General features: G+C 31.9%; 2 protein-coding genes across 3 annotated transcripts; one reads left to right on the top strand and one right to left on the bottom strand.

Moving 5' to 3' along the window:
* Nucleotides 1-4365: 4365 nt before the first annotated feature.
* Nucleotides 4366-7363, bottom strand: LOC120078615 (style cell-cycle inhibitor 1-A). 2 transcript variants are annotated; one of them, XM_039032901.1, is made up of 4 exons: nucleotides 7164-7363; nucleotides 6836-6955; nucleotides 6284-6339; nucleotides 4366-4873 (listed from the first exon to the last, which is right to left on the bottom strand). In XM_039032901.1, the coding sequence occupies exons 1-4, from the start codon at nucleotides 7228-7230 to the stop codon at nucleotides 4640-4642; spliced, it is 477 nt and encodes a 158-aa protein (XP_038888829.1). In that variant the 5' UTR covers nucleotides 7231-7363; the 3' UTR covers nucleotides 4366-4639. The 2 variants fall into 2 exon arrangements, with proteins under 2 accessions (XP_038888829.1, XP_038888830.1); XM_039032902.1 differs by having other exon boundaries at nucleotides 6836-7013; nucleotides 7164-7321.
* A 1097-nt stretch (nucleotides 7364-8460) lies between these two features.
* Nucleotides 8461-10397, top strand: LOC120078614 (putative Peroxidase 48). Its single transcript, XM_039032900.1, has 4 exons — nucleotides 8461-8899; nucleotides 9011-9208; nucleotides 9407-9572; nucleotides 9653-10397. Exons 1-4 carry the CDS (start codon nucleotides 8597-8599, stop codon nucleotides 10150-10152), a joined length of 1167 nt encoding a protein of 388 aa, XP_038888828.1. The 5' UTR covers nucleotides 8461-8596; the 3' UTR covers nucleotides 10153-10397.
* The last annotated feature ends 382 nt before the right edge of the window (nucleotides 10398-10779 follow it).

Below are 10779 nucleotides of genomic sequence, written 5' to 3' on the forward strand. Positions count from 1 at the left end.
ACGGTAATTTATAATTTGAAGAAATGTAAAATTGAAAAGAAATATAAATTTCAGATCTCAAATGTCTATAGAGTGATAAGTGTATTTATAAGAAAAACCAAACCAAAGTTTACCTTTTCCACTTAAGATTACAAATTAAGATGAGATTTAGAAGTCCATTTTATCTTATATTTATCTCTTTTTTTCCATAAATTTTTTGACCTATTTATCAATACAAATTCACTCTAGCAGGTATTTTAATTAATAATCCAAAAAATCGTATTTACGTAATTTAAAAAACTTTTTAACTTTCTTTAAATAAAATTTCTTATTTGGTTATTCCACTGGTTAACCCATAAAACTTTAACCATATTATTTTAGATTAATATTACATTTCATACTAAAATATTATTTTTTTCTTTTTAGCACAACACGACATTTGTGGAGTATGAGATTCTAGAGCTGTGTTTATTTATTCTCCTTCCTATGTACCTTCCCCTCACCCAAAAAAAGAAAAAAGAAAAGAAAAAAAAAAAGCACTGATTTACTTCTCTAGAAATTACATGAGAAGTTAGTTTCTATACTTTGTTTTTTTTTTTTTTTTTACAACAATGATGGAGAAGGAGGAATTGAACCTCCAATCTATTGGATCAAAACACATGCCAATATCACGAACCAAGTTACTTTGTTTATAGAACTACATTTACTAACAAGTAACATGATTAATCATCAAAATAAAAAAAATGAATCGATGACCTCAAATTAATAAATTATAATAAACAAATCAATTATCATACTATCAAGATTTTTTTTATATAATGTTATTTTAATAAATAATGATAAAAATAGGGTTAAGGAAAAATAATGACAAATATGGGATTATAGAATCATGAAGATTAAGGGAACACGTATACTAGTCGAAAAATCCTGGACCCCATCCACAAGTTCCAAAAAAAAAAAAAAAAAATCATTGTTTCACCATTGCTTCTAGAAGTGATCATCAGCCTAGTAAGATCAGTTTTGGACATATCCGGTTCTGTATTTCTGATAAAATAAGAAAAAAAATGAAGAAAGAAAAAAAAAAAGAAGAAAACGAAAGATAATTAAAGTACAAAAAAATATTGACAAACTAAAGAAAAATAAGAAAGAAGGAAAGAAGAAAACAAAACAATCGAGATAAATGGACCTAGAAATTCTATATAGGGGCACTATATGTACAAATCTAACAAAAAAAACTATAAATGAATATAAAACAAATGTTCATAACTTCATAAATTAATTAATTTAATACATTACAATTGTCATCTACAAGGTTTCATATTTTGAAATCGATCCATGATAAGTTCAATATCTAACTTATAAAATAAATCCTTTCCAATATAGGTTATACGACAATCATTTATCCATTGACCTCCCATTCGATTACAAAATCAAGTCTTCGCAATATGCATATAGAAAATGTTCTCTCTACAATAGTTGTGGCAACAGGTAAAATCAATGCTAAAGTGAGTAATTTGTAAACTAATAGATAGACTTTGTCTTTATTCGCCATGACCATTTTTACTGCAGGATCACATATGCTTTTTAGCTCAACAAACTCAATATTTAACGCATATCAATAATATAATTTTGAAGTTGATTCTCAAGCATAAAGAGTCCAAAAAACTGAAAAGTCTTCTGAGTAAAATTGAGCAAGTTAACTATGTTTTTTCCTATCAAAAGAAATAAATGAACTACTTAGATTTAGACATGCCACACAGAGAAGCAATTCAGTATTTGTCTCAGTAAAATGATTATTCAGGTATTGAAGTTGCATATCACTGATGATATATAAAATTTCAACACGATAATGATGTAAATTTGTAACTGATTGTGAATTTTACCTTTGTCGTCCTTGAATTAGAAATAGGCCATCCATTCTAAGGACTTCAATATCATGACTATGATAGAAATAAAAAATCATACAACAACAAATTTCAATCAGATTCTCTTATTTTTTACGGTATTTCTTTACAAAATTTGACTCAATCATTGCATTCACAATATTTTAGATCAAGATTTGCAGGTAATTCTTCTAGATTTATTTATGTATAAGATTGATCAGAATTCAAAACATTTATCTTCTTTGAAGATGATGTCTCTATAGTCTCTATTGTTGTTTTTCTTTTATAATATCTCTCTATATTAATTTTGAATTAATTCTACAAAAATATTAATAATAAGAATATTACATTCTATCATATAGATTTAAAAGCATCATAACTTAAAGTCTAAGAATATTTTAAAACTTACTGTCGAGCTTGTATATCCAAACAAGTGACAACAAATAATCCTCTAACTTGAATTTTGAAATTAATTATAAAAACCTATACGAGTAATTTGAATGTAAATATAACATGGAAACAAACAAAAATATATATAGTGTAATGTGAATATAAAAATTGTGTAAAAAATAAACGAAACCATTTTAATAGAACGTTCTTGAGAGTTGAGATTGAAAAGTTAATTTCAAAAAGAAGAACAAAGTTTATAAACTGCTTAGTTTTGTTGCCGATAAAAAATGTATTGTTTGAATTAATTATAAAAACCTATACGAGTAATTTGAATGTAAATATAACATGGAAACAAATAAAAATATAAATAGTGTAATGTGAATATAAAAATTATGTCAAAAAATGAATGAAACCATTTTAATAAAACGTTCCTCAGAGTTGAGATTGAAAAGTGAATTTCGAAAGGAAAAAAAAAGTTTATAAACTGCGCAGCTCTGTTGTCGATAAAAAATGTATTGTTTGACTATTCATTCATTAAAAAAAAAACAAATTATATTTTAAAGGGCACGTTGTTTGACCAACTTTCCTTTTATTAGGATTTACATGAGTTGGGCTTTAAAAGCCCATTAGAGATGAAAAAATATGGATAAAAAGTCATTTAAGATTCGAAATAAGACGTTGATAAAGTTATAAAATTTGAACTTTTGTGTTTAACCAAATAAACAAAACTCCATACCAACAAGCTAATATCAATATTATTTTTTAAATTAAACTTATTTATATATACATATCACTTTATAATTTATATTAAAAATATAAAAGACAGATAATTGAGGGGGCACATTCCCCTTGACCTTACATGGCTCTGTCCATGATGGAGATTGAGAAGAAAAGAAGCAAAAAAGAAGAGAAATGGTGTAATGAAAAAAAAAAAAGAAAAAGAAGAGAAAATCTAGTTTGTTACGCGAGAGATGAGAGAGAGAGGGAAAAGAAGAGGGAGAATGAAAAGTTTAGTTGGTTTCAAGAGTGTTGGAAGGAGGAAGAAAAGAAGGAATACAATTAGTTATAATTGTTTTAGAAATTCAGAATGGTTTTCTCTAAAAACCACTTATTACCCATAATTTTGAGTATTAATGAGATGTAATAATACATGTTTGACAAGATCCATTTTCATCCACGATTTCCAACATAACAAAGTCTTACATGTGACTGTCATATGGAGCTTGAAATCGTGGACCAAATATATAATTTTTTCTAAACCGTGTATCAAGTCCAAGATTCATTTTAACACTCATGGACCCAGTACACACTTTTTCGTAATCGTGTATTAGATCCACAATTCTTTTACCCTATTTTTATCATTATTTTTCCTTCAATCTTATTTTTGTCATTATTTATTAAAATAACATTATTCTTAAAAATAATTATACCATAGAGGGTTTCTTGAAATTGTAAAAAAAAAAAGGAAAAACTATTGCATGTGAGGATTTCCTTGTTTGTATCCAATCCTCCAATGAAGAACTAACCTTTCTGGGAATATTTCTTGGAATATTTCTCTTCCCGGCGAGACTTGAAGGGAATTACTAAACAATTATCTAGCACTAGCTAAGGTTTGACCACTTCTCTTCATCCACTTAAAAAGAGTTACAAAAGTTGCAGTATTGAACCCAACAGTGTCAAAATTTTCCTTCCAGCAGTGACCAATATTATTCTCTAGGCATGCTATTTAAAATAATGAATATATAGTAGAAAGGCAACTTTTCATATTACAACAACTACAAAGATGAGAGATCGAACCTTCAACTTTTAAGAAGGAAAATCATGTCAATTACCGCTAGCTATAGTGTCAAGGTAACTACAAATCCACGATCTCCATTTATAACTAAAGTCGTCCTTCAGCTAAAAAGTTTGACAAAGATGTCTCAATCTACTACGTTACAGACTTTCATTACAATCTTTCCTTTTCATCCATATTCTCTCTTTATATGGAAAAGGTTTTAAGGAAGCACCTTCTTAAAGCCACTACCAAAAACCCTTTACCACCAACTCAAAGGCGGATCAACATAAAAGAGTTCCACTGGCACACATCATTCAGTAATAAAAAGAATAAAACTTTCTAAATAATTTTAGTCTGTAAACTAAGATTGATTTCCACGTTTTCCATTACATCAAAATAAGAAAAGTTTTCCATTCCATATCAAAAGCAAAGGTAAGACTAAAATTCTACAGAAAACATGGAACTCTCTTACACATCCGGTGTTGGCAAGAAGATTCAATCAGCTGGCTGGAAACTAACTACTAGTATAGCAGGAAAACCAAAATGCAACAATTCCGACAACATATGCTCATTTGTTTCTTTGTTTGTTCAATCCATGCTTGCTAAGTTATCATTCCTTGATTTTCCAGTTATGGGATGTCCGAGGTCCACTTGAAATACCCTCATAATATCGAGATTTAAGCTTTCGGTCATTCCACAGTTCAACAAAATCTGAGAAAAGTTCACGAGCAGACTCCGAAGAAAGATCAGAAAAATACACATTCTTCTCATCTTTCAACCAGGTAGCAAATTCATTATTCTTTGAGAAATAGTCTTCCTTCGACAGTTCTTGAATTTTGTCTCTCTAAATCAACAAAATTATATTAACAAAAGTAGTAGGCACAGCCCAATAACAAGAAATACGACATAGTATCTACTCTCCAATTCCAAACAAAAAAACTAAAATAGACAAAGGCATTACATTTAATTGTTGAAAAAGCAATAGAAAAATAAGGTCGCATCAAATCTTCCTCTCGTACGACGATGAACAAATTTCGGGAGGAGTTCAGTAGAAGTAGCTAAGAAATCAAGGCTTAAGTGGGAAACAATGACACGAAGTTGAATTTTGGCAATGATTGCTATTCCAAGATTTTATTTTATTTTTTATTTTTTAAATCCCCAATAAAGCCTCATGCCAGTAATTAGCTGGCAGAATTATGTAGTACATCGCAAGGTTCACAACAATCTGATAAGGCAGGAAACAAATTTGTAGAAGCAGGAAGTTTGGTAGAAGCAGCAAATAACTAACAAATAAACAAGACGCTTCTCCTATTTGTCCAATCTAGACACCGTAATTCACTTTGAAAAGAAATTGGTTGATTTAATTCTTCAGAGTAACCACCTCACTGCTAAATAACTCACTATTCTAGGACCATGTATCGTGATTGTACTTCTGTTTCTGCATAAGATTGAGGAATGGTGTACATGGTTAACATACTTCATAACTGGTGATACGGCAACCTTATCGCAACTATATTAACATTAACTTCTATATTCAAGTAGCCTAATGCAGTGGCATAGCACCGAACATTTTGATATTAAAATAGTTCTTTCACGTGAAAAAGAAAAAGAAAAATAATAAAGACTAGGAAATCCTAAGTTATGAGAAGCTGAACGTTAGCAAATTTGCAAGCATCTTCCCCTTGTGCAACGTGAATACTCCCCTTGTGCAACTTATATTATTAGTAATTTCTATCCCTCTACATACCTGAACCAAATCCTAGACACCAGGTAACTTTCCGTTGATTAATCTATGATAACTCTCCTCCATTATATTCTTGTGTAACCTCACTCACATCCAGTGATCCCATAAATTCAGTTCAGCTGCACAGATCCATGAATTTTTTTTAAAAAAAGTAAAGAGTGAAAAACAATCCAATATTTTCCAGATGTTTTCACCATCTTCATTATATTTGAGTTAACCATATCTCGAGGCCACTTAAGAAGATCTCGAAATATGATAACCTAATACTAAATTTACTGGGTTTGAATACCTCAAGATATAGTATTAATAATTGAGAGGCGGTGAAGTAGGGGGAAAAACAACACAAGCATGATAAATCAGAACTTCTTATATAGAGCATTGTAATCCATTTCCTACTTCTGTTCTTTCCAAACCTAACTAATAATAACAGAGGAAAAGTGCAGGGATGATCAAGTAGAATAAGTAAAAGATAAACTAATACGCATGCTTTATCATTGCAGAAGAACTCACTGAAAGGTGATCGCCCTTGTGATGCTTGCCTTTGTGAATATCCTTTGACTTCTTCTCTGAGAGAAAAAGGCAGGGCATTACAAAACTTTACTTCGGAAACCTATTTATAAAGTACTTCTTCACAATCCTGTTCATAATTAAAATAAGTAAAAGTTTACATCTGCATTTGCAATGACACTGCTGTAGAAAAACTGGAAAAGTAAAAACTCGTGTATTCAAATACTTACAGGATAATCTTCTTTCTTTAAACCACAACTTCCTTCCAAACATGAGTTTTGAGAAAAAGACAGAAAAGGTAGCAGAGAGAATAAATTTGAAGAATGTATAAAAATAAAAGGATTTTGATTTCTACACATAGTATGGACACCAGTTTAACATCAGAAAACCTAAACATCGAATTGAAGCAATTTGTGCGACACCATTAATACAAATTCAAATGAAATAACCAACGAAGAAAAAAACAACCACTCGACCACCTATGAGATAAAACATAATAATACCAAACATGAACCGTAACATGCATACTTCTGCAAATTGCCCATTCGAGTTTACCTGAGTGGCGTTTAGAGTGCTTGTGAGATTTCTTCTCCTTCCGCTTCTCTCTCTTATCACTCCTTCTGCTTTCCCTTTCCTCATCTTCTGCAGCTCTTGGTCTCTTGCTGCTCTTCTCGTCTGAACTTTTACAAGCAATAGCATTAACACAAAACGCAGCACAACCCACCATAGATTACTGGAGAATCCACCCGAAGAAAAGCAAAATTATAAAGTTCTCTAGAAGTACTGCTTCTATTTGGGAGAAGTTCTTGAAGATTGTTGAGTAACAACAGATTAAAAGAGGGGAAATGCATAGACAAAAGAAGAAAAGAACAGAAATGAGTACCTTCAGAAGATGAAGCCGCCTTTCTATGCTTCCTCTTCTCCTTGGATTTTCTTTCGCTTCCGCCCATAGCACAATTGAACAAAGATCGTGAATTGGATGATTCAAGCTTCGATGACCGATTTGCGATTTGGTCCACCGCCGTAGCATGCCGGTTAACAGAAGGGTTTTTTTAAGAAAAGTTTTTTTTTTTTTTTTTTAAAAAAAAAAAAAAAGGGTATTATTATTGTAATTCGCTAATAGATTAATTAGCAGACTAAATAATTTTTTTGGAATAGAAACTGAGGCTCAATCATCATTATAAGTCACCCGGCCCCACATCATCTTTAGTCAACAACGTACATAATAATTTAACCAATTTCTCTCCGTGGGCGTCGATAGTTTAAAAAAGTGATTAAAATTAATGATGGTCATAGTATTACAACTTTCAAAAGAAATAGAGTTGTCTTTTAAATAAATGGCAAAATAACATCTCTTTTTAATATTGTAAACTTTTTTTTAAAAAAAAATTAGCCACAAAGTGCTATTATTCATTTTTATTTTATTTTATTTTTTATTTGAGTTTAACAGTTAGAAGTGAGAACTTTAACCAATGACCTTTTAATTGAAAATATATACCAAACTCAATTGATTTATGTTGATGCTCATAAGAAAATTGTTTTCTACTTATTTACTAAGGGTGTGTTTGGGGCAAGATTGTCCTAAGATATAGTCAACATTATCTCTAAATCCATATTTGATACAATATTTACTATCTTACATTCATCATTTTTTTTATTAATTGCTACAATGTTTACTATTTCCTTCTCAAACTAAAATAGTTTATAATTCAAACATATACTATTATAACCAAACTAAAATAATTTACATCCAAACACAAACTATTATAACCCAACTATAATAAGTTGACTATAATTGTCAACTTCTTGCTCGAACACCCCCTAAAGATTTTCCTTCCCAAATGTGTTTCAATAAAAAAATTACTTGTTGCTTATTTTAAAATTGATGTTTCACAATTTCTCTCTTTGAAATTATTATTAGGTAAAATAACAAATTGAAGTCTTAACACTTGTATCTATCTAATCCTTAAACTTTTAAAACTATAAAACTATAAATTTAGTCTCCAAACTTTAACACTTTTTAAAATTTCACAATCCAGTCAGACGTGAAATTAAAAATTAAAAGTTGAAACTTATATTTAATAGATGGATTAATTTTTAAAAATTTTGATTTTTTTTTAATGATGTGTTGAAGTTGAACCAAAAGAAATAGATTTAAGGGAGTAAATGGTAATTTTGAGCTTATTATTATCAGTTTCAAATTGCGGGTAGAAGAGTAGCGGAAGAGCAGAGTATAATGGTTATGGCGGGAGTTTGCCTCCATTTGATAAATCGATAAACAGAGTGAAAGTGTTGAGATTGTTTTCACTTTCAAAAATGTTGAATGGTTGGGTCCTTTCAGTCGTCTTCATCACCCTCCTCGTTTCTCTCTGCAATCCAAGAGGTGTTTCCGACATTAAAACTCTGGCTTTCTCTTCCCCTAATCATCCTCTCCATTTCTCTGAAACTCAGACTCAGACCCTCTTCACTTTCCTTTCAACTCTTCAATACGATTTCTATCGAGAATCCTGCCCCAATGCCGAGATCATTGTAAGGTCTGCCATGGCTCTCATTTACTCTCACCATCAAGATATCTCCGCTTCTCTACTTAGACTCTACTTTCACGACTGCTTCATCCAGGTATGTATCCATCAAATCACTTCTTCATTTCTTGATTCCCTTCTTGATTCCATCTCTCCGCTTCTTTTTTCTAACCTTCTTCTTTATTTTCTTTCTTTTTCCTTCATTTAGGGCTGCGATGCTTCCGTCCTATTGGATCCCATTTCAGGTGACGGAACTTATTCGAGTGAGAAGCAGGCTATTCCCAATTTGACTTTAAAGGGTTTCGATGAGATTGATCAAATCAAGGAGGAGCTTGAAAGGGTTTGCCCACGCATTGTTTCTTGTGCCGATATCCTTTCCCTTGCTACTAGAGATGCCGTCGTTCTGGTAAATATACATATCACACTGTCTTCTTCTCCACCCCCCCTTTCTTTTCATTTCTTGTAATTCTCTGTACTGATTGATTGTGGGGTTTCTGAGGTATTGATGATGCGATTGCTTTTCTCAGCTTAGAAATTAGGAATAGAATGTAGTTTTTTTCTCAGCTATTGTGTTTTGATTCGACTAAAATGATTTGGCAATTAGGCTGGTGGCCCTTTCTATCCAGTTTTCACCGGCAGGCGAGACAGCACGAGGGCATACTTTGAAGAAGCAATGGCGGAACTGCCACGACCCGACGACAACATCAATCGTACTCTTTATCTATTTGCGACTAGAGGATTTGATGAAAGAGATATGGTCAGTCTTTTAGGTATGCTAAAATTATCTCTTCCCTCGAACTCATTCACAAATCACAATTAGTCTCAGTGGTTATCCTTTTGGCTTTTGAAGGAGCGCACAACATTGGGAAGATTGGGTGTCAGTTCATTCTGAATCGTCTTTATAACTTCTCTGGAACCAGCCTACCAGATCCATCAATTGACCCTGAGTTCCTGAACCTGATGAGATTCAAGTGCCAAGAGAGAGAGAACAACAACAATGGCAATCAAGATCAAGTGTCTCCAGCATCATCCCCAATTTCAGAGGCATCAGTAGAGAAGCTAAGGAGGTCTACATTGGGCATGTCGTACTTTCAAGAATTGTCGCCTTCGTTGTCGTCAGAGGGAGGTTTCAACACTCATTACTATAAGAGCTTGTTGAGTGGGAGAGGATTGTTGTATGCTGATCAGCAACTAATGGCCAACGAGAAGACGGGAAGACTGGTAAAGGGCTATGCTTCCGATGATGGCTCTACCTTTCGCATGGACTTTGCAAGGGCTATGGTGAAGCTATCGGTTCTTGATGTTCTAACTGGTTCTCAAGGTCAAATTCGTGAGAGGTGCGGGCACTAAACCGCAACAACATATTTTTGTTTGAGTTGTTCTTTAGTATCATTGCTCTGTTTTCATTCTTGAACAAAGTTGGATATGTTTTACAACTTGTTTGGAAGTTGGCTGATGTTAATATCAGAAATGTGTATAATAGAAATTTTTCAACAATGGAACCAATAATAACCATGTTCTTCCTGCCTAATATATGGCGACTATATATATATTGAATTTGGGAAATATATGAATGGATTAAACAGATACCACTAGAAAAAATATGGACCCATACAAATCCTAGTAGCATTAAATAATCAGATTTAATTTAATATATAGAACAAGCATCAAATTTGTTTGCATACGTAGGTTCAAGTAGTGATATAGAGGAGAAAGATATAGAGAAACAAATTTAATGTAGAGGAGAAAGCCTAACAAATTTAATATAGAGGAGAGAGCCTCTTTGGGGTATTCCCTCATCAACAATGGTTCAAGTTCAACAAACCTCTTCCTTAATATTACATTCTACTGAAATTCTTCAATATCTGTTTAGCGTGTGTAGCCTATCAAGATTCTATAACCATCAATTAGGGCTCTTTAAAAAAATGATAATATGTGCACCTTTAAAACTATTTGCAAAAATAGAAACCTTCTTTT

This window comes from Benincasa hispida, chromosome 5, assembly GCF_009727055.1.
Source record: "Benincasa hispida cultivar B227 chromosome 5, ASM972705v1, whole genome shotgun sequence".
NCBI lineage: Eukaryota > Viridiplantae > Streptophyta > Magnoliopsida > Cucurbitales > Cucurbitaceae > Benincasa > Benincasa hispida.

What these genes read in the sequence shown, in the direction of transcription:
- LOC120078615 (XM_039032901.1), bottom strand. Translation starts at nt 7,230, where the DNA reads ATGGGCGGAAGCGAAAGAAAATCCAAGGAGAAGAGGAAGCATAGAAAG. An exon ending in GGCGGCTTCATCTTCTGAAG is followed by an intron (nt 6,956 to 7,163) that starts GTACTCATTTCT and finishes GTAAAAGTTCAG; the next exon opens with ACGAGAAGAGCAGCAAGAGA. An exon ending in ACAAGGGCGATCACCTTTCA is followed by an intron (nt 4,874 to 6,283) that starts GTGAGTTCTTCT and finishes TTGTTGATTTAG; the next exon opens with AGAGACAAAATTCAAGAACT.
- LOC120078614 (XM_039032900.1), top strand. Translation starts at nt 8,597, where the DNA reads ATGTTGAATGGTTGGGTCCTTTCAGTCGTCTTCATCACCCTCCTCGTT. An exon ending in TTCACGACTGCTTCATCCAG is followed by an intron (nt 8,900 to 9,010) that starts GTATGTATCCAT and finishes TCCTTCATTTAG; the next exon opens with GGCTGCGATGCTTCCGTCCT. An exon ending in CTAGAGATGCCGTCGTTCTG is followed by an intron (nt 9,209 to 9,406) that starts GTAAATATACAT and finishes TTTGGCAATTAG; the next exon opens with GCTGGTGGCCCTTTCTATCC.